This window comes from Apteryx mantelli, chromosome 15 (assembly GCF_036417845.1).
Source record: "Apteryx mantelli isolate bAptMan1 chromosome 15, bAptMan1.hap1, whole genome shotgun sequence".
Classification (NCBI taxonomy): Eukaryota; Metazoa; Chordata; class Aves; order Apterygiformes; family Apterygidae; genus Apteryx; species Apteryx mantelli.
This window is the reverse complement of record NC_089992.1, coordinates 4,900,916-4,923,210: the sequence shown is the minus strand read 5'-3', so window position 1 is coordinate 4,923,210 and position 22,295 is coordinate 4,900,916. Positions and strand designations below refer to the sequence as shown.

Here is a 22,295-nt window from a genome sequence, read left to right as displayed (position 1 = left end):
CACGAGGAATGTCAGCACTGCATAATCTAGCTAAATTTTAGTTTGTGCTGTGTATAGGCATCCATCAAAACTTTCACAGCAGTAGCCCAGGAAAGAATTCATCTGCCGTTTTCTTAACCCTTTATAAGCCTGGAACTGTAGGAGGAGGCCTTGTGGGCAGGAGTTACCACCTTACTAAGGGAGGACTGTGTATTTTGCCTGTGAAAAACAAGTAATTTTCCACGTGTTGATTACTTTTTACTTTTAGTGGACTGTCAAGGGCTAACCTCTGCCGAAATACGGACACGTACGCAGATTTGTCATGTCCGCTGAATATCCGCTAATAGTTTTTCTAGCACACGATCAGAGTTTGGTTAATTAGGTGCAGATGAAGTTATGCTAATCATGTTGAAAAAAGATAAAAATTAAGGTGACTAAAAATGAGGTAATCTTATTTCTAAAGTAATTACATTGTATAGGTATAACAATTTTTGTAGTACTAGCCATTTAGTCTTTAAAGAAGTTGATAAACTAAGACTCAAAAAAAAAAAAAAGTCTATACTACTGACAAGTGCCTCTAACTGCGAATAACCTCTCCAGAGGGGAGTGTTTTGGTTATGTCCCAACATATGTCATTATATAAATGAGAAAATGAGTCCCAGGATGCATCATCCAGTTTCCACAGTACTCCCTAAAACAAGCAAAGTAACTACGCCTACTTTGGCAAATATTCTTAACTCCATTTCATGAGCAAGGGAAGTTGAAGATTTCTGAATATTTTTAATTTTGCAAAAATAAGATGCTGTTCTATATCATAAGATGTAAAATATTAAAGGATTTGAACAGTTTAATGCAAAAGTTTTCTTTACTTTTATGCTAGTAGCGTATCTGTGAGCGAGCTACGACCTGGATCAGCCACAGATCTGCTGAAGTGTTTTAAGTTCAAAAGGAGGAAATAAATCTCTAATAAAATGACACCCCTTCTTTTATTCTTTATTTTTAGACTCAAAATTCAAAACATTCAAAAGGAACTTTAACGGGGAACATCAAAGACTATCGTTGACCTTGTTCAGTAGTTCTTAATAGTGACTCACTGGTGAACATTTGGAGATAATTTGCTATCTCTGAATATGAAACTGAATCATAAATCCTAGAGTTCAGAGGAAAAGCGGCACAGAATAAATGTAAATGTTTAATCCTTCCTTCTGAAGAATCGGAAGACTTCAGAATGGTCAAGACGTGATGAAATAAAGTAGAAGAGAGGGTTAGTGCACTGAAAAGCAAAAAGATTAAATCTATCTTCTGCCATGCGGAGATATATTTTTCTTCGTGTATGGTACTGTATGGAGCATTACTGAAGTTGAGGCACAACTGTAGCATTATTTCTGCTAGCTGCCCATGTTGGCTAATGTTATTTTGTGTATACGCTTATTTTGTGTATCCAGCTTCACTTTCACGGTTAATGACCGTGAGTACGGAGGTTAAATAACTGAGAGAGAGACATTGTAGAAACATTTACAAGTGGTAATCAAGCAAGAATTGTCAAACAAGTTTCTGAAATCAGGGAGTGGAGTAGGAAGGCAGGCATCTTATTTATCACCAGACAGAATGTGTTTTTTTTCTTTTTTATTAGACGTGTCCATGTTAGAAGAAATAGTCGGGTTTTAAACATATTGGCTGACATACTGGCTTTTTAAAGTGTGGCTTTTTTCTTGTTTTCCATATGGTGATTAACATCCCTTGCGCCACAGAATCCGTTCTTCCTCATCTAAGCATGGCCCTAGTAGCTGCCTGCAGAAGCCTTGTTTGTGTAATGGAAATCTGCATTTTCCACTGATTCATAGGAATAAGATGTATTCCAACAGTAGCTCTGCACTTTCACTGCACTGCTGGATATGTACTATGTGGTTTTGTCCTGTATGTTTTTTATTTTAAGTGGTGATATTTACCTTTCTTAAGTTTGAGAGCACATGCATCTTAAGAAAAATAGGGTAACGATAGGAATCAGATTTGCAAAATGCAATATAAATACCTCGTGCCACTCTCTGATTTTCGAAACTGGCATATAAACAAGCAGATGGGTAAACAATAATGAATTAGTCGTTCCTTCTGCAGTATATACTTAATTCTCGGATATAGCAGTATTTCACATAAATGATTATTTTTCAGCTGTCATGTATTCCAGTTTATATTCAAAGAAATAAAAGTGTGTGGATGTGTGGATTTGAGTCTTTGGACCTTCCTAATAAATTTCTAAAAATACCCAAACTGTAAGTGCAAGTCAAACTGGAAATGGCATCCTGGCCAACCGTGTGCTTTTTTTTTTTTTTTTTTTTTTTTTTCTCACTTGTCTGGGTGGAGGATGTGGCTCTTGTGTTGCTCTGAGAAGTGGTCTTGAGAATGCTCTTCTTGAATGGCAGATGGAACTACTGATTATTTTATATCTATTTATTTATATTATATGATAAATTACCCTTTGATAGAAATTTAACCTTAAAATTTGCCATTAACAAATGCTTCAATGCCTGAACACAAATTCCATTGCAAGTAGAAATTCGAATCTGTTGACAGTGCTAGAATAAAAATGATTTATGTAATAAAGTACAAATACAATTAAAATAGGCCATAAATTTTGAAGTGTACTGGCAGTACAGGGGATGTTATAACAGCAGATATTCAGTGTTATATTACTTTATTGAGGGTTTATGTGCACTTTTTGTTTAGAAAATGGGCCTAGTAATTATCAGCGCACAGTAAACAAAGGTCTTATTCTACCTCAGTATATGCTGCTTTTGTATCCTCGGCCTCCCAATATGCTTGAAAGAGCATCAGTGCAGACACACAAGAGCTTTTGTTCCATCTTCAGCCATGTGGAATGCATATGCCAGGGCCCTGAGGATGTTTTTTTTTTTTTTTTTTTTTTTTTTTTTTTTTAAAGGAGGGGGAGAAAGAAAAAGAAAAAAATTAGAATTGGGGTTTGTTCAGGACTCATGGCATTTGATCATTTCTAGGAGAAAGGTCTTTGATCTGGGAGCCTGGAAGGAGGAAAGTGGAAATGTTTTAGGCACAGTACAGTGCTTGCGAAAGCCACATGAAAACCTTCTTTGTAGCTTTAGCCTTTTCATAGATGGGCAGCTTCCTTATTTCACAAAGTCCTTAAGAAGTGTGTTTTTTAGAGAAGTTTTAACAATATTTGTTGACTGATATAAGACCTAAAAATTAATGGGGATGGGATACAAAGAGCTTTTTAAGTGATGATTTATTTAAATTTAACTAAGCTTTATGAATAGTGTTTGAAACTTGAAAAAATCTTTTGGGGACTGGGAGATGCTTGGTTATTTAATGCAAAGAAACTGTATCAAAGGAACATTTATAGTTACAGGCTATTTGGCGTTGGGAATTGAATTTTTCCTACTGAGATATTTTGTCTAACGTCCAAAAATTTGCTTTAATTACCTAGGAAATGCAGTCTTCAACTCAAAACTTACAATCTAAACATAGCATAAGATAAAGACAGAGCGAAGACATGAGATGTATCAGGGGGGAAAAAAAAAGCCAATCCCATTCCCACCTCCCCGCAAAATGCATATGAAAAGAGCAGCTTTAGGTCTTTTTTTGACTTGCCTGATTTTCAGCCCATTTATATACATCTGTGTAGAAATGAACAAATGAGCCCTTTTTTTTTAAATTTTCTCCCATTCTCTAAATTAATAAGTTAAACAGTAGCACATTCAAGCTACCCAGCAACCCAGAGTTTTCAGTTCTTATTAGTATAATTAGCTTCTGTAGCGTGAGGCAGTTTTCTTGCAGCTTTAGATGTGCCATGCACATGCTATGTGCTTTGACTTTTATTGGCTGATTCTTTTGCAGTGTTACAATATTTTCCAGTGTGCCAGTATTACCATATTTTTATTCATTGTAGGATAACAATGCTTTTGTTTCATCTAAAAATATCCTAGAACTTCAATAATTTATTTTCAGCCAGGCAATATACTGAGCCAAAATAAATCATCGTTCTGAGGTGCATCGTTAAGAGCTAACATCTCAAAAACACAGCAGTGTCGGTCAGGCAGCAGAGATATTTGTACGTACTTCTTGGGGCAGAACAGTTGATGTATACATCGTATAGCGCTTTGAACTAGAACGTCTTTGGGACAGTGTCAAAGAAGCCTATGTTGGTTGAAGGTGTCTCCTGATGTCCAGTGACTCCAATTTGAGCAAAGGCCAGATTATTGTCCCTGAAGCCTAGGACAAAACCTCCATAGCTTATTGCAGGGTAAGGCTCTGAATTAAAAGGAAAAACAACTCTCAAGTTTTATGTTCACATTTTTCTTCCAAAAAAGGAACCTATTAGGTTTTCTGTTGGTATCATCACTTGTTCTTCATACAAAAGATCTGATAATGGAGCACCTTTGAAGTTCCTCAGCATGATCTTCCAAGGTTTCTGATGCTTGCAGCTGCCACTCAAGTGGGTGAGAGCTGAAGGCATTCAATATATTGTAAGACTGGCAAATGTTTGGAGATATCACTTAAAAAGCTATTTGCTTTATCTGTATTAAATTACATCCAGAGCTCTGTGTGCAAGAAGAACTATTCAATGATAGAGAAAGGGTTGTATTGCCTGTTGTCAGGGTGGGGAATGACAAGGGATCATAGACAGTTCATTACTCCAAACAGATTATCTAAAGAGATATTGCAGAAAAGGTTTTAATTTTTATTCTGTTCTTGGTATAATAGCTGTGATTACGAAAGGGACAGAAGCTGTGTTAATCTCGGTGAGGTGACCTTTGTTTTTATGCCAATCAGGATAACTGACGGTTGGTAAAGATGGGAAGTCAGAATTGGTCGAGGTTGCGCTAAGCTTTCAGTGTGCCTGATTCAGCCAAACGCTTGGTTGTCTTGCTTAGTTTCTGTAACGGACTCCTTAGGACTATAAAAAGTTAAGATAGAGACATATGAATATTATGTTCTTAAAGTATGCACAGTAGCTTTGAAATAAATTGTCCTTTTGCTTCTCCGAACTGACTTTAGAGTTTTCAATGTGAGAATTCATAATGGGATTTTCAGAACCCTTGAAAAGGGTTTTCTATATATATATATATATATATATATATATATAAAAATGCTGTTTTCTAACCAGTTTTTCAGTTAATCCATAATAAAATAATTGGCTCAGATTTTACAGCTGAGAAGTACTAATTTAGCTTTGCTTACACTGAGTCTGATTAGCTTTTTTTTTTTTTTAATTAAAAAGAATCATTTTGCTTAAAATTGTCATTATGTCATCCCTTCTCCCCCTTACTTTTTTCTTGTTTTCTAAACCCAGATTTAGGTCGTTCTCGGGAGCTACAGTATGTTTATGTGGATAACAACATTCATCTGAAAGGGCTTCCGTCTTATCTGTATAATAAAGTCATTGGTTGCAGTGGGTAGGTATGAGTTAATTCAAATGTTTTGCATATTTTTTCCTTGTAAAATTTCTCATAAATATATGCCTGTATGATACAACTGATTTTTTTTTTTGATTGATTCAGAACTAATGTTACTTTAAGGGGATTACTGCAGCTGCCAGTTCTGTTTTACTTTTGTAATAAATCTTGTGTGTGAATTTGCTGACTTACAATATTTTAGTATTAAGCCATAACAGTCAGCGCAGTTATTCCAAAGGAATTCCTAATGGTGATGTAGGGCCTGAAGCTGCAGGCTAGCTGCATTTAAATGTGGCCAAAAATGTAGGCTTCATAGATTTTTTCAGAACTAAAGAATGCAAAAACTCTTTCTTACATATGTTGCAGCATTTAACTAATTTGTAATTTCTAATATTTCTGTAAGTTACGGGCTGTTTCTTGGAGTGTCACATGCAGCTCCTTCACTCACTTTGCATCCCAGCATCAGCCCTTTATAGGGCTTGGCACCTACTAACTAAAATAGGTAACTTTTTTTAGGAAGTCTGGATTGACAGGTATATTTTTAAGTGTGCATTTTAAAAATATCCTAGGCTGTTTCATGTTTGTGGTTAGGATGTGAGGAAAAAGTGGGCTGTGTAGGACACTGGCTTAATTCTTTTTGCACTGACACTAGCATAAATTAGGATCAGCACTGCTGAAATGAATGGACTCTTGCTGGTGTAAAACTGTTCAGAGGAGAGTTGTCCCCATTACCATCTAATTATAAATTTCTGGTATGCTTGCTCTCAGCAGATCTTACATTAAATATAAATTCCCTCTTTACAGCCTGTGCTCTACTGCAATGTGTGAGATATTGAGTCTTGACATTTTAAGGTTTTTTTTTAATATTCCTGTGTCACATAGCTGGTTGTGTGATATTTAAATACTTGCAGTTGTATTATAATTCTGCTGATTTGTGTGCAGCCTCAAATTTTTACAGATTTGATTTTCAGTAAAATAATTTTTAGGGTTTTTTGTTTGTTTGCTCTCAGAACTGAGAGTACCCTTGTAAGAAAGACATTAATGATAACAGATAGTTGGCCCTAAGGATAATGGAACTGTATTGATTGACTAAAAACAATAGGGGCAATACAGGAAATGCCCCCACAAGTTTGGTCCAACTATCCTGTTTATTTCAGGTGATTTTAAATAAATGCTTGTTTAATTTTTGTAACGTTTGAAGTCCTTATTTTACTCTCAGCCAAAATCTTTTTACCTTTCCACTGATCTTTTAAATGGCATCATTTGTTATGAGACTCTTCTGCTCTCCACGCTAAGTTCTATTTCAATTTGAATTTTTCTTAATTGTCTGGTAAAATTTCAGTTTCTTCAGTCTTTGATTTAGTTGTTCAATAATGGTTATAAAATCCATACTTAAATTTCCACAAAATGCCTTAAAGGGGGGGAGGGGAATGATGAAAATATTACCAGCTCTTTTTGCTCTGATTACATTTATGCTGCTGGTGGTATCTTGTATGGAGAATACTATAAGTCTAGTATAGAAGAGACCAAAAATGTTCCAAGTGTTACAATGGCATTAATTCTTGAAAAGCCTTCTGTGAAATTTAAAAAATCCAAAAATTATTTATTTTATAATAACAAGGAATTGAAAAATACAATAATTTTACTCTTTTTTTTTTTTGTAAACAAAGTAGTATTTGCATTTGTGTACCAAACGCATACTTCTCTTTAAGTTGTGAAACACTCTTGAAATATCTTAGATTATTTTTAGGGAAATTTTTTGACATGGGAAAAGCATTCCTATATACTTTATTAAGAAGAGTTTTTATTTGATGGTGCACTGGGGTGACATCGTTAAAATCATACATTAATGGTAATCTGAAGCATTTCTATGTTCTTTCCAAGTAAGCATTAGTAGCCAATGCAAGGTTTTTACAGGTCAGGCAAAAGGGCTGAAGATCCAGGGTTTAGTACTCTTCCTGGTCATCCGCTGGATAACAAAATCTGACATGTTGCTGTTACAAACATAAAGCTAGACTTCTGAAAATAGAATATAAATTGCATTCTGTAAGTAATGAATATCTGTCTAGGAATCCTGCAGTCAGACTGACTGAAAAACAATCTTTTACATAAGAGGTGATGATCTCAGCCCTCAGAATAAATTTTGATCTTGCTTTTTGCAGATTGGATTTCATGGTCTCCAGCTAGGTATCTGTCAGCTTGTTGAAGGGAGCCAGTTGGTGGTCACAGCTTTTTCCTGTCGTTTATTTGCCACAGGGGGCTTCTGTAGCTCCATTTTTCCTGCTTGATAGATCATTTTTCCCCTCTTCCCTTCCCTGTGTGTGTGTGTGTACACATATATATATACACACATATACACACATATACACACACACACACACACACACACACACAAATATAGCCTGACTTAAGGGTCTGTCTCTTTTAAATTGTTCCGCCTGATATCTCGATTGCTTCCTTTGTTTTTCAGTGTTGCAGGAAGGAGCACTGGGCATTAACAGCCTCACTCTTCAGGCAGCCCAAAGGGCCTAGCTTTGAACTGTAGTAACTGTAGGAGCTTTCGGGTATTCTTCTATTTAGGCTGGGGAGAGGTTGATCAGCTTGAAAATATATGATAGCTACTTCGTTGGGAATGGATTGCTGGAGATTTAATTGTTGGAATTTTGGGTTTCTGAAATCCTGATTTTTTTTTTTTTTAATCCCATTAATGGTTTGTGGAAAAGTATTAAATATTTGACAAGAGGCTTATTGATTTGCTGTTTGATGCTGTTCTTTGTTGCTTGTTTCTCTGGGGTGCCTTTCCTTTAATCAGAGGAGATGAGATTCTTTGTTATCAGAGAAATACTATGAGATTTTTTTCACATCTGATACGGTCTAATAGAATTACCTTAGTTTTAGGTCCAGTATCTGGGAAAGCTGACTAATTTATGTTTCTGTTCCATTTGTTAGGACTGGCCCTAACAAGTTGCTCTTGGCTTCAAATTTAAGTTGTCATAAACAATTCCGATTCCCCCGTTGACTTCCCCAACTTCTTAGTAGAATTTTCCTTTGCGTGTCTCTTTGGTATGATAGATTGCAACAGGGATCATGTAAAGAATTATTATTTTTACTACAGGCTAAGTTTCTCTCCTTGGATCCAAATAACCTTCCTTTTTCTCGTTATGATTTAGGAAGGACAATGCTAGTAGACTTCTTCTTATTACAGCTTAGGCTGTTTTTGTTGTTTTGGGTTGTTTTTTTTCTCTCCAAGGGAACTCTGTGGATGGGGAAAGTTGCAGTACAGAATCACCCAGTGGCACTTAAATGCTAATTTTTTATGGCTGTAGTTTGTCTGACATGTTGTAGTTGACAAATCCATGATCATTCTCAGCTATTTGATCCAAAACACAGGAAACCAATTGTTAGGTATGAAACTGCTCCGTTATGTAAAATATTTAGTAATAGTGACATTCAGAGGCTAAATGAGATCAGCTTTTAGGCAAAATAAGGGACATGTGACAGCTTTCAGTAGTGGACTTGATTGATCTCCTTGGGATTGTGTTCTCATTTCTCTAGCTTTTGCATGTTACTTGGTCAGTAAAGACCTCCAGGTGACCCATGACTAGCATGTCACAGAGGTTGAGGATCTATAGGAAATGCATGTCAGTATGTATCATGCTTCTCATGAGTCCTTGGAAGGTGCTGCACTGAACAGTATCAAGCGTGCTTTGGGCTGGTCATCTGGGTTTTCCCATGAAGTTACTTTTATTATTTTCTAACCACTTTCTAAATGTTTTGTGTCCTTCCAGTTGTGGTTCTCCAATTCAGGTTTCAGAGGTGAAACTGCTCTCTTTTTCATCGGGACAGTTAACTGTGTTCCTGCCAGCAGAGGTGAAATCTATAGGGACAGAAACAGATCATGTGCTGCCGTTGCAAGAACTGGCCATGAGGACACTCTATACCACCTACTACAGGCTTTTAAAAGGTATGAAATTTTTGCATTCTTTAGATTGCCTGAAAACCCCTTCTTCTCTTTTTGCAATGATAGGAACATTTCAAACAGCTCTTCAAAGAGCTGGGCAAAGATTAATGTTTTAACAGATTTATTTAATCAAATTATGTTTGAAATGCTGTGTTAAAACAAAAATATCCAATATCAAAACCAGAGATCCAAAGACTATTTCTAAGGTAGAGTGGTGCTTACCAATGGTTTCTTGAGGATTGTATAAAGGAGGTGGCTTTTTGCAGGAGAAAACTCTTTAATGGAAATAGATGAGAAATACTGTTCCTGAGGCAAGATTAGATGCATCAGCCAACAATGCAGCTTCTTGCCAGGCAGCACACTCCTAAACTGGCAGACTTCTTGTACATAAGGCAAAAGAAATGTTAGCAGCCGTTGGCCATTTCAGTACCGTGACAGCTGAGCTGTTTTAGTTCTGCCCCAGTTCAGACTTTTTGTTGGAAACTGGCCCTTGGCTCATCTGGTTATACATCATGCTTTCACACGAGCTAGTGATATCTGAGAATAACCTGCGGATTCAGATTTTGTCAGATTTTGGTGTATTGTGAATCTCTCCTATTCAGAACATCTTGGAAATTTGTCAGCTTCAGAGATGAAAGTAGAAGGTGGAAGGGTGGAGAGTTACAGTAAAAAGGTGAGAGGGTTACAGTAAGGGGTCGCTTGTACCGTAGCTGCTGGAGGAAATCCTAAGTGCTGAACTATGCCCATGCCAGGAAAAGTGTACGAGGAGGAGCTGGCATTCTCAGTGACCTCTCGGCAGCAAATATACTGAAGGGAAGACCCTTCGTGTTAAAGGGTGCAATAAGCATACCAGCCTGTGTGCATAGGAAGCAGCACTGCTTTGTGGAGATTATGTTAACTGATGTAGAGAATGAATTAATTGACTAGTTTTGGTGCTGTGTATTTCTGATGTTTCTACCTGCAAGGGTAGATGGGAAGAGTTTAATTGTTCATTATCAGGATATCAGCTGCACCAGAATTACACAGTGAAGGATGCTGTTTCATTCCGATTTGCAGAATTCTAGTCTTTGTTGAAAAGGAATTTGAGAACATAATGTACAGAAAAAGCAGGGTTCAAGATCTTTTAAATCATCAGTAGCACTATTTTCCTTACCTAGTAGTGACTTGCACAGTAATTTCTGGAATATTTGTGAATATGGTTCTTGAAGACACAGGTGAAGTTTGGTTTGGGAATAGCAAGCTAGCATTGCAAAATCAATTTAAGGAAGGGTTTGTAGGAGGTTTATACAAGGCTGTGAAGATTGTATCTGGTTGCAGCCAAGGTGGAGAACTTGAAAATAGTGAAGCATTGTTATAACTATCCTTCCTATTTCCAATTAGGAAGACTATACTGTACTGTATAGTCTTCATATCTTTTTTTTTCTTCCTCTTCTGGGTGACCTTATGAAAGATGATGTGCATTACACCACTGGTGACACCCAAAATTTCATTGAGGCATGAGTAAAGCATGGTCAGGGATAAGATAATGGTGGCTTGGGGAAGCAGGTGGCACGTATGATCAAAGCTGCAGGTTTGATCTATCACTGATTGCTTCAATTTGCAACTTTAAAGATGCTGTTAAATGCTTAGCTATCTATAGATAAGTATGAAAGTGGCTAGACTACTTTTCCTCAGTCTTTGCCTGGCCAGGGAATACAACCTTTTCTTTTGGACACAAATGTTGGTACTGTTCGTCATATCTGTCATCTCAAAGTGATGTTGTTGTGGAACATTGTGCATGAGATTAAACTTTACAGGGTTTGAAAGCTGAAACTAGTGTGATATCTCAAAACTGATTTATCAGGTACTGCATCTTGTCTTGATTACTCAGCACCTAAACGCATTCATGCGTCTTGGCTGTCTTTCAGTTTTTAGATGGAGATTAACATGTTGGTTTTAATTTATAAAATACTAAGTGACTTGGGTCAAGCCTGAAAAAAATGATTGCGTCTTCCCATGAAATGACCCTGGCATCTGTTGAACTATAGGGGCACACTTAAGAGACTGTGAATGTATTGATCTTTTTGGAGTGGGCTATTTGCTTGGACCTATGAGGATTATGCTGGGCTGGATTGTATTTCAAGTAATTCTAAATATTAGAGATCCCTTTTTGCTGATGGTGGAGTTTGGGCTTTTTAGCGAGCTTAGCTATCCTGCTAGATCAGTTGCTGAAAGATTTTAGTAAAATAATACTGATGTCCTTTCTAGAATTTTGCATTCTTGTTTATTATTAAATACTTGTCTAGATTATCCATATCTGATACTAACAGCTCTCCAGCTCAAGTCCTCCGGTATCTTTATGTCTAAGAATGCTATATGACATACTACTGTTTTTTATTATTTGCTTGATCAACGGAATCTTCAGCTGGATATTTGGGCCCACTTAATCTTATGCCTGCAGGGTTTTTCTAACCTTTAAATTTTTGAACTTATACAATGAAATCATCATGTGCTTCACCTTGATTGTGGGTAATGTGCTTTAGCTTGCTGTTCTTTTGACAAAGTCTTGAGAAAGCGAGAGCTGATTTTTTTCTGAATTGTTCATGGATCGTGCTTATTGTGTTTGACTTTATCATGCAATTGTTTTGTTACAAGGCTTTCTTGTTTCTTCTCTTCCCTAGACTTGAACTTTCTGACTCCAATCTCATTACCCAAAAGCCTCTTGGAATTGCTGCACTGTCCCTTGGGACACTGCCACCGATGCAGCCAGCCCATGTTTACCATTGTCTACCCAAAGCTCTTTCCCTTGAGGGAAACTCCAATGGCCGGATTGCATCAAGGGTAATTATACAGGAAATTACACTGGGATTTCATTTAGGAAAAAACACCTTTATGGAAGAAAGTGTATGCTTAGGGATTTTTTTTTTTTTTTAGCTTAGCAGGCTTTCAGATCTAAAGCCCCTTTCCTACGATTGCAGTAAAAGTTGACAAATCTTTTATTTGCAAGGCACCCAGCATACTGCCATTAGACTGTTTAACAAGGGTTACATCACTTTTGTGTTTCAGATTGATGTTAGACAGTGAAGGGTTTTGATATGATGGGACTGACCTATTTGTGGTGGTGCAGCACCTGGGTGGCACTTCTGTGCCCCAGACAGGGTATATTACCCCACACTAGTACTTCACCTGATGCTCTCAAGCCAGACTTGAGGAGAATGCCACCACTAAATAAAAATGTTCTAGGATTAAAAGTAAAGACAGAAAAAAGCTCTAAAGCCAGAGTTTAATTAAAATATTCTGCAGTTAAAATACTTTTTTCCATGCTAATCAATTTGAGATATGCTGTAGAAACATTCTGCATTTTAAAAAGGTGGTTTGCTAAGAAACACGTGTTAAAAATATTTCAGCTTTTGTGGTTATAGCAGTTGTGAACATGTCTGCAGGCTCTCTAGTCAAACATACAAGCCTACACAGACTTACTGGCTTGCCTGGTAGAACAGTCATAGCAGGGACTCAAAACTGGGGGGTGATTCAGGGAGTATTGCCCCCAAGCTTTAAAATATCTTAAAAGTGAGCACTGATCATTTTGCAGTGATTCTTTCCCTAGCCCCTATTAATCTGAGCTGATACTGTGGCCTGACAGGAGCCGTAATATTAACAAATCTGCAGTCTGCAATGGAAAAGCATCATCAGGGAGATTTCAATTGGTTCTACTTAAATCTCTAGGCTTAATCTATGAAGAATCCAGGATTCAGCACCCTGGGAAGAGCCACACCCTTTCAGAGAGGTTTTCTGGTCTGTGCTAAAGTGCTCTGTACTTTAGATCCAACTTTGCCAACAGTTGAGCTCAAATTTACTTGTGTTTAAATATCAGTGAATATTGGCAGCAGGATTGGATTTTTTGTCACTCTTTTGCTGATGTGCTTCGTTTTTCCCCTGGTACCACTCAGCTGGCTGTGCCCCCTTCCCTTTTTGGAAAGGTATGGGAGAGAGAAATTGCCATATCCTATGTAGGAAGTGGTGCATGCTTGAAGTTGAAGATGCTGAGAAAACTGCAAGAAAAAAAGGAGAGTATGTTAATTTTTAGTTGTGCACCCAACATTACTAGATGTAAGTTCGGTGTGTTCCAGTGAAGAAGGTAAAACAGCACCCACGCAGGTCCTTCCCATCTCCTTGCTCCTGAGTGCAAAGGTGGCCAGCAGCAACATCATCTCCTTGCCTCCCACCATGGATCCCTCTTTTGAATTTCCCAAGGGCTTTTAATTGTTTTGCTTTGAGATTCTTCCCTTATTTTCCTCCTCTTTGGAGGAGAGTCCCCTTTACAGAATGCATTGATATGTCACCAAAATAGCACTACAGGTATTGGGGCAGTAGAAGGAAATGTAAAATTCTTTTACCCTGCGTGAAATAAGGTTTTTAAACTGAACAACAAGGAGGCTTTGTCCCATTCATAGCTGGTATAACTCAAACAAAACTACAGTACTGTTTGAAACCTAGTTTGCTATAAAGAAAAGTCACTTGGGGTTAAACAAGCAAATGTGTTGTTCAGGTTCTTTTAGAGAAGTCATGTCAAACGATTACTTACACAGCATCCCCTTAGAGATGGGGGAGCAGAAAGGAAGGTGCTTTAAAAAGGAGTGTTTCTGAAGATTAATTTTTGGTTCATATACTGCTCAGGAATGCTGCACAGTTCTTGCCCTGCTGAAATCCATTGATTTGCTAGTTATTTTCATTAACAATAAAGAGACACTGCTTTTCAATAGGTGAATGTTTACGAAAAAGAACGTAACTGTTGATTCTCGTTGATGGTATTAGTCATTTTTCCACAGCTAAATCACAGTCTATTTTGCTGTGGGTTTTTAGCTTAATAGGTATCTGATTTGTAAGCAATTCAACTTTATGAAACGAAAACAACCTTGGTATGTCAGATCTGGGCAGCAGCCGGAAGGCTGCATAAATGCTATTTTGGAAAAGTCAGCTTTCTTAGAAAGCTCTCTTGATTGTTGAGATGGCATTCTTCGATTTGTCATTGTATTACAGTTCTGTCAGATGTTTAAATTCAATGGACTTCATGCTGATTCAAATAAAATTGCTCCCACATTAGTCTTTATATTGAAAATGGCATAAGATATTACAATCATGCAATCAATAATTTCTTTCAAGCATTGGGCTCCATTAGAGTGGTATAATTTTTTAAGAAAGTGATGGAAATTACTTACTCATCACTAAATCCTTATATTTTCTGGAATAAGCCAACAATGGGAGAGTTTGGACTAGATTCCCCAAAAAACAGAAAGCTCCGATTTCTAATTAAAATCTAAGTGTTGCTCCTTGTAAAGATTACAGTATGGGATGATAGGTATATCAATACACACCTTTATTGTTTAGGAATTATTAAAATTACAACTTGACAAAAACATACCTTAAGTTTTTTCTGGAGGAACACCATATTAACATTCTAAAATATATCAGTTGAAAACATTTATTTCTGCTTGGTTTCCACTTGTAAGAAAAAAAAAAAAGTGGGTATTTTAATTAGTTTATGCAAATTATCATTCCCTGCCTTAGACAAGAATGTACTGTGTTTTACAAAATGCAGTAATGAATATAATCTTGAGTAGCTGACATTTGATGCAAATCCAGAGAAAATGAGATCTCAAGAGGGTAGCCTGTCATCCTTATCTCTGTAGCTCTCGCACTTGACATGGTAAGATTATATGGAATTGTAGAGGTGTGATAGCTGGTTTGTAAAGATGTGAAGGACAGGGCTTCACTTCTAAAGAGCTTACGGTGACCATGAAAACACACAGGGTGAGGGTCCTGACCAGTACTGATTAGCACATGCCACATTCGTGCCAGTAACTTCTGCTTGGATTTCTGTATCACATTCTGTATCCTCTTATAGGAAGGGAGGGTTAAGTGCTGAACTGAATTTCTATATGTGAAAAAGCAGAGATGACATTCGCACTGGGTAAAGTGTGATTTCTGCATTAGTAAAATATCAGATTTTAACTTTTTTTTTTTTTTTAAGCTGATATCTAGGTGTCTGCCGGGCTGGGGAGGGTCACAGCGGAGCAGAGGAAGGCTAGTGTCATGCTTTCATGTCGACACCTCTGCTGTTGCATCTGGCCCAAGGGGGCAGCAGGGCTTGTCGATCAGCCTGTCCGAAGAGCTGGGCCCCGTTTGTTCACGCCGCTGAACTGAAGGAGGACGCTGGACTTCAGTTATTTCATGCCTATGAGGAACAATTTAAGAAACACATGAGCAAAGCTGAATCAAAGAATTATCCAGCTATTTTCATTTTAGCTGTTAAACCTACTGGCTGTAACACCCAGCCGCACCCTCTGCAGAAGGAGAAACTGCATGCCCTTGCTTTAGGCTGAACACAAAAGAAACCAGGAAGGTTTTGAGAACCCCTGCAGTGTTTCCCTGCTGCTTTATCAGTCACTCATATATGGCAAACGAACCTTCTTTTGCTAAAGTGTTGAAATAGGCTAATCCTGTATTTTTATGAACCATCGTACTGTCTGCTGTGGAATGGGGCCAGTAGCTTTAATCTTGTACTGACAACTCTTCCCCCCCCCCCCTTTTTTTTTTCTCTCTGCAGGAGGACAACTGTTAGTTTTGTGGCATACTGCTGCTCCACCCAGTGTCTGCAGACTTTTGACCTACTGAGTTGATAAACACTTAAAACTACTCAGGAGTGCTGCCAGCTTAAAGCCGCATTAAGACTGCGTAGCCCGTTGGTACTGGAATACTGTGTGCGTGCATGTGTGCCAAAGCAGCTGAAGTGCCCATCTGGGAACACGGAGAGGCACTTAATTGCTGCCCTATCAAAGTTGGATGAACTGCAGAAACTTTCTGGAAGTGTAAATAACAAGCTTTTACAAGTATTATCTTCTCTCTCCTCCAAGACAGCATACAAACCAAACAAATTCATGAGTCTTATCTTCAGATTTCCAGTATTTTTTCAAGTGTGGCAGTTTTCAAGTGAGGCCAGTTCTAACGGTGTTCAATTGATCTATAATTAAAAAAAAGAAAAAATGTCCATTTCTGACAAGCCAGTTTTCAATTCTTAGCCCCCCCCCCCCATTCTCTTCACCCTACAGTGGGATGCAGGTGTATAGATCTAAGCTGAGAGAAATCTTTGAAGGATCGCAGTGACTCTCCCATAGAACTTGGCTTTATTTTCTCCCACTTGTCTTAATCGTTTTCCCAATACAATTATCCCAGTTGTAGACTGAATCTTTGGTAGCTAACTGGTATTTAAATCTGTGTATTCAAAGCAGGTCTGTCTTTCTGATACCATTACAAGCCACACTGATTTCCTTGGAATAATGAGGACGTGTGCGGAGACTAAAGAACCTGCTTCTGTAACGAAGGCTGATACCAACATTACACTAATTGGTCTTGCTCCAGCATGTTTGGGGATGTGTTTTCTCTATTTTAATCTTGGGCTATTTAGAAAACACTTTCCCTCTTGTTTCTTTGAGTTCTTCAGGAGGAAGAAGACTTTAAATACAAATTTCACTTGAAAAAAATAGTAATATGATGGTAAATATTTATCTATATTTATTATTTTGGTAAGCGCAGACTGTAGACCTGCAAAGAGCCAAAGAGCTGTTCTTCATCCTTTTCTTGGTTCAGCATTTGGCTGATTTCCGAAAGAGGTTCAGTTGAGTGTCGTAACCTCAAAGAAAGCTGGAAAAGGGGGAAAAGTATGTGTATATCCATGTGTAGGCATATATGCATACATAGGTATCTTCACAAAAGGGCTGTAACATTTGTTTTAGCATGTTAATAGCGGATTTAGCACAGAATTCCACTCATCGTCTTCATGGGAATCCTTTTTTGTTTGATCATGTTCATTTTAAATAAAGGACAAAGGATGGAAAAAAGGCCCAAAATGTCTGCATAACTTCAATTTTTAATTTTACACTGAAACAACTTATATAAAACCAGCCCCTCTTGGCTTGTTTTGGAATATATAAATTTTTAATACAATGTCTTCATGATTTATTCTTAGGTATAAACCATGTGTTGATTTAACACAATGTTCCACTCTGTGCAGTAGTTAGTTACATGCTGAAATAGATATGAATGAAACAGTTTGTTATAAAAATGGCAAGATAAAGAGGCTTATTTGGTAGTATATTAGCATATGTTGTGGTGAGGTGCACATACTTTGAAGGGAGGAGGCATTAAAATGTTTTCCTTTTGCCAAAGAAGCATTTGTTCCTGCTGCAAGCTTCCTGGCATCTCTTCAATACATAGGGTATCTTAAGAGCTTAAAAGAATACCAAAAAGGCAGTTTTGGGGGGTGGAATTTTTAGGTTGTGCGTGTTACTTGTAAAAGCTGTGATGGTTTTACTGGGTTGGTTTCAGAGAGTTGGATTAGCATTAAGAAATATAGAGCTTAATCCTTCAGGAATGCAAGTATCATCTACTTTTTAAGAATTGTGAAACTTTCTAAAATAAATCCCATTTAATAAAACTATTTGCAATAGGGGAAAGAGCCATGTCCAAGCAGACTTTGTGCTATTGGATTTCTTACTCTGTTACTTCACTAATTTGTTTCAATTTTGGTATCCCCAACAGGCCTTCCTACCAAGTGGGGATTACCGTAGAAGCTGCAATATGAATCTTCAGCTGTTTTCTTTTTCTGCAGTACTACACATTTGAGGTATAAGTTGCCCATGTTCAATATATGCCTGTATCAGAAATGTGCAAGTGTAGTACAGAATCCAGTAATTTAATGGATGGCACATGCAGATGTCATTAAAATGGTTTAATTTGTCTTACAGTCATATGTCATGTGTTTTTAGCTTTTGGAATAGAGCTATTGTGAATTGACCTGGCATTTTAAAAGGTGTGTATTGGTGAACAGAAAAAAGAAATATGAAACACACCCATTTTAAAATTGCACCTGATTCCACACACTAGTCCTTCCATTAAGTAAAATATTGTTGGACTGAAAATAATCCTGCAAAATATTCTGATAAAAATCTATTGTAGTATTACATGTATTAATTATTGGTGCAATATTCTGATCATGACTTTTCAGTATCATTTTTATTGTGGTTTCCTCTGTATTCTTTGGAGCATATGTTTTGTTGGCAGTTTATTTTACGTTTTTTTTTGTCATTAGCAACTCATAGACTTTGTTTAAAACAAAGTTTATTTCTGAATTCTATCTGTCAATGGTGTTTTGGTGTTAAATCTTTTGGTCAGTTAAAAGGCGTAGGCTTCTGTTTTATTAAGAGTCAAATAGTAAGAGTGGGGCTTGACTTTTTTTTTCCCACAATCTAATTATTTTTTTATTGGCTTCATATCAGTGTCTTTATTATTGTCTGCAAGTGCAGTTCAGAAGAAATTCTGATTTGTTCTATAAGCAGGATGAATCTTAACTAACATTTTGATAGATGATATATCAAGAATGGAATGTTCAATGAATAAATGACTTAAGCATGCAACTGAAGATGAAATGTCATACCCTTTTTTTTTTTAAGAGGGAAGAGGAAAGCCAATATACAGACTGAAAATGTAGCTTAAATTCATGTCTCTGATACAAACAGTGTTTGTTTGTATTCATCTGTATCTTTGGGTGGTATTGTTCTAGATTAAAATAACTCCCTTCTCACTTGTCCAAATTTTTCTAATGTTGTTGTTCTACTGTAACAGTATTTCATACTAGCTAACATGAGGAGCCAGCTATGCAAGTTGCACAGAGGGGAGGGAGCTTGTTGCTGATTGAAGTGTGTGTCATTAATTTTTTCAATGCAAGTTCACATACTTTGTGACTTCTCTTTAATGCATTTACTTCTAAGTAAGTTTGATTGCTCTTGTTGGTCAGGTCTGTTCATTTTGAGATCAGTTTCTCCTTGAGTTTCACAGAACCTGGTGCCAGCAGTATAAGAAAAAGTCCATTTTTAAGGATTTTTGTATCATAAAAATAGATCTTAACTCTTTGCTTAGGGTGGGAGTGGGGGAAGTTTCTGATTTTTACTAGAAATTATAAGAGGATGGGTGCAGAAGAAAGACAGGTTATAAACGTTTTTAACCCATTGATATTCCTATAAAATTTTTCTAAGATTAACTCCTAATGCAATTAGGGAGCACAGGCGTAATTTTTATTTGTTGTGATAACAGGCATCTCGCTAATAATACTGAGACCATACTGGGTTGTGCTTACAGAGATAACTTTTTGTTTTACCATGAAGGAAATGGAAGAATCTCTAGCTTTGTTTAAAAATTCTACTTGAGCAGTTTTATACTGGATGTTGTTACGTTTGGAATATTGTGCTTTGGAACCTTCCTGCTACTCCCACCATAGAGCATCAGAAATACAAATGTCCTTCCTTAGCAAAAAAACAAGCTCTAATATCAAGAAGTGAGTATTTCTCTGTTTTGGCCTGATATTTCTATTGGGCTTTTATTGAAGTTCATTACAAACCTCCTATTTACTTCATTGTGATGAGGTCAAGATCTTACACTGAGCAGAGCGGAGCTGTTTATTGCCAAGTTGGCTGCAATTCTTTTATATCAAATTCTGCTGAATCCCTTTTTCTGGCAAGAAGGGAGGACAAGACTGTTGTAATCCCCCGTGTGGTAACAGTTTGTCAGGTTTTACTGACACTACAGCCAAGTTGAAGATTGGAGAGTGACAAAACTTTCACTGGAGAAGGTGACCTTTTTTTTTGGTTTGTGAAGGCCACGGAGGCCCCATCAGAGTACCACTGATAACGGAAGAACCTTTGCCTCGATATCAGTGGAAGCTGGATCAAGTCTTAATTGATGAGAGAGAAGAATGTGTTTTACCGTCATGGTGTTTCTTGCAAAAGTTGGGACAATGAGACTGAACTCCATGCCTGTTGTTAGGCAACCTTTCTGTCTGCAGCTGAACTTATGTAATTCCAAGATGTAATTGTCTTTGCCTCTTACCTCCCTCTTAATGCTACTCACATTATTGCAAAATGTTAATCTGTGATGGAAGAGGCTGAGTAAATTGAATCCAGAATTTTTATTACTTTTTGTATTACAGACCTATTTTGTAAGAGACCAAAGGTCTGGTGGAAAGAAATGGCAAGGTTCGTGTGAAGTCTCTATTGTTTTTGCTACATGTGTCCTTCTTTGGATTACAACTTGAGCTTGGATTACAATTGAGTTCAGTCTGTGTCTGTTGAAAGCATATATGTATTGCTTTTAGCTCTGTATTAACCAAATGTCAACTAGTGTGAAAGTGAGCCTGCTAGATGTTTTATTTAAAGTTAGTAGTGCAATTTATTGTACGTGTTTGTTAATAAACTATATTTTTGGATAGAGTTACAGTCCATTGAAGTCGACTAAACTTCTGCACCTGGGGCTATTAAACTATGTTAGCATGTAGGGTATAATTTTTATTCCGGGTCATTTGCATAGTAATTATCTAACAAGTCTCCTATCCCAATGCTGAGAGGCAGGGAGGGGGGAGGAGGGAAACTTTTCAAAATACTTTAACTAAGTCCAAAACACAGCTTCAATTTGCTTAATCGCTTTGTCTCAAACAGATAATGTAGTTTGCCAGATACTGCATAATATGAACAAAACCCCTATGGAAACATTACTTCAGATCTTTCTATGGATTGATCAAAAGAAAAATAATTTTCAATAGGGCTGTGTTATGGGCCACCCTAATAGTCTGTAGATGTGGCTGTGGTTCATATGTTGTTCCACAGGCAGCATTCAGCAGCCTTTTTGCCCATCTAACAGATATCACTGGGACAAGATTGCCAAGAATAAGCAGAAATTAAGCATCAATCTTTACAGTTACTTTAGTCCTTGCTGTGCAGAGTTTTGCTTCAGTCAAGTCTCCTACTCTGTATCTCTTCTGATGAGCTGTTAAAGTTTAAAATTCTCTGAATTATTGTACATGTATTAGGAGAGTACTAGCCTATCCTTAAATGAGACCAGCATTGGTCAAGGTGACTCTGAACATCAGTTACAGTGATGTCTTGAACGGATTAGAGACCATTCAGACTTCCCTCATCCTTTTTTGCTAGTAAGTTTACAGTGATTTGTCTCTGTAGTGTTTTAAAAATGATAACATGCATTTTCCTACACCCTTGCATTGTAGTGAGCTCCTCAATTTGTGTGATGGCAGGAGGATGATGCAGACTAGCGGGGGAGAACAACCCTTAACCTATAACTCTTACCAAGCACTGGTATGTCCCTTATGAATTAAAAACAAATGGGAGAATTTAACATCCTTTTCCTTTGCAATTAAAAGTAGTTGGCATAAATACAAGTTAAGTGGAAACTTCAGTGGCTGAATAATGCTATTGTGTGCAGGAAATGAGAAGAGCTGAGGATCTCACTTAGAAAGGCACTGGCTGTTTTGTGACTTCTAAGCCAAGATTTAGGGCTGTTCTGTGTGATGACATCAGTCTGGGAGCTTTAGAGCCAAAGTGAACCATAGTGTCTGTATCCTCCAGCTTCAGTGTTCACGTAATGTTACCGTAGAGCCTTTTCTCTTCCGCACTGAGGAGTCCTGCCCATGTTCCACAGAAGCAGCTCAGGGGTCTCTTTAGGAGTGGCTGTTTATAACTATCAGATTTATGTCTGCTACTTGATGAATAAGAGAGCAAGAGTTGATCAATTGAATAGGTACTGTCTTTATTTTTTTGTGTTTTAATTAAAAAAGACCCTCCTAGCGTGCATTTTCAACACCCATTATGCTCTTCAGATGTCTCCCACTCCCAGGCAAAGCACCTTGATGCATTTGTGAGAGATCTTGAATCTCGAGAATGGAAGCAGTTTTGTTGTTGGAGATGGTGGAGTGATTTGGCTTTCTGATGATGCGTCTCAGGTGTCAATCAAGGTCTGCTTTCTCAGGTGTCCTGATGATACTTTGTACATTCATGAGGAATGTAAATGTTGACTGGCTCTTTCTGTCAAAGAAACCTGTCAGT

General features: G+C 37.4%; 1 protein-coding gene across 13 annotated transcripts in view; it reads left to right on the top strand.

Moving 5' to 3' along the window:
- The window catches only part of LRRC28 (leucine rich repeat containing 28), a 75,664-nt gene that overhangs the window by 34,785 nt on the left and 18,584 nt on the right, over positions 1–22,295 (top strand). For 7 of the 13 annotated variants that reach the window (XR_010885742.1, XR_010885746.1, XR_010885745.1 and 4 more), the window contains exons 7-10: positions 5,306–5,408; positions 9,197–9,372; positions 12,030–12,189; positions 15,956–18,031. Coding sequence is in view for 2 of the 13 variants with exons in the window: in XM_067305741.1 (XP_067161842.1) it covers positions 5,306–5,408; positions 9,197–9,372; positions 12,030–12,189; positions 15,956–16,028 (512 nt within the window). In the remaining 11 variants the exon portion in view is untranslated. Of the gene's footprint in view, positions 1–5,305; positions 5,409–9,196; positions 9,373–12,029; positions 12,190–15,955; positions 20,670–22,295 lie in introns of those variants that run through there. The other 6 variants (XM_067305741.1, XM_067305743.1, XR_010885749.1 and 3 more) reach the window with 5 other exon arrangements.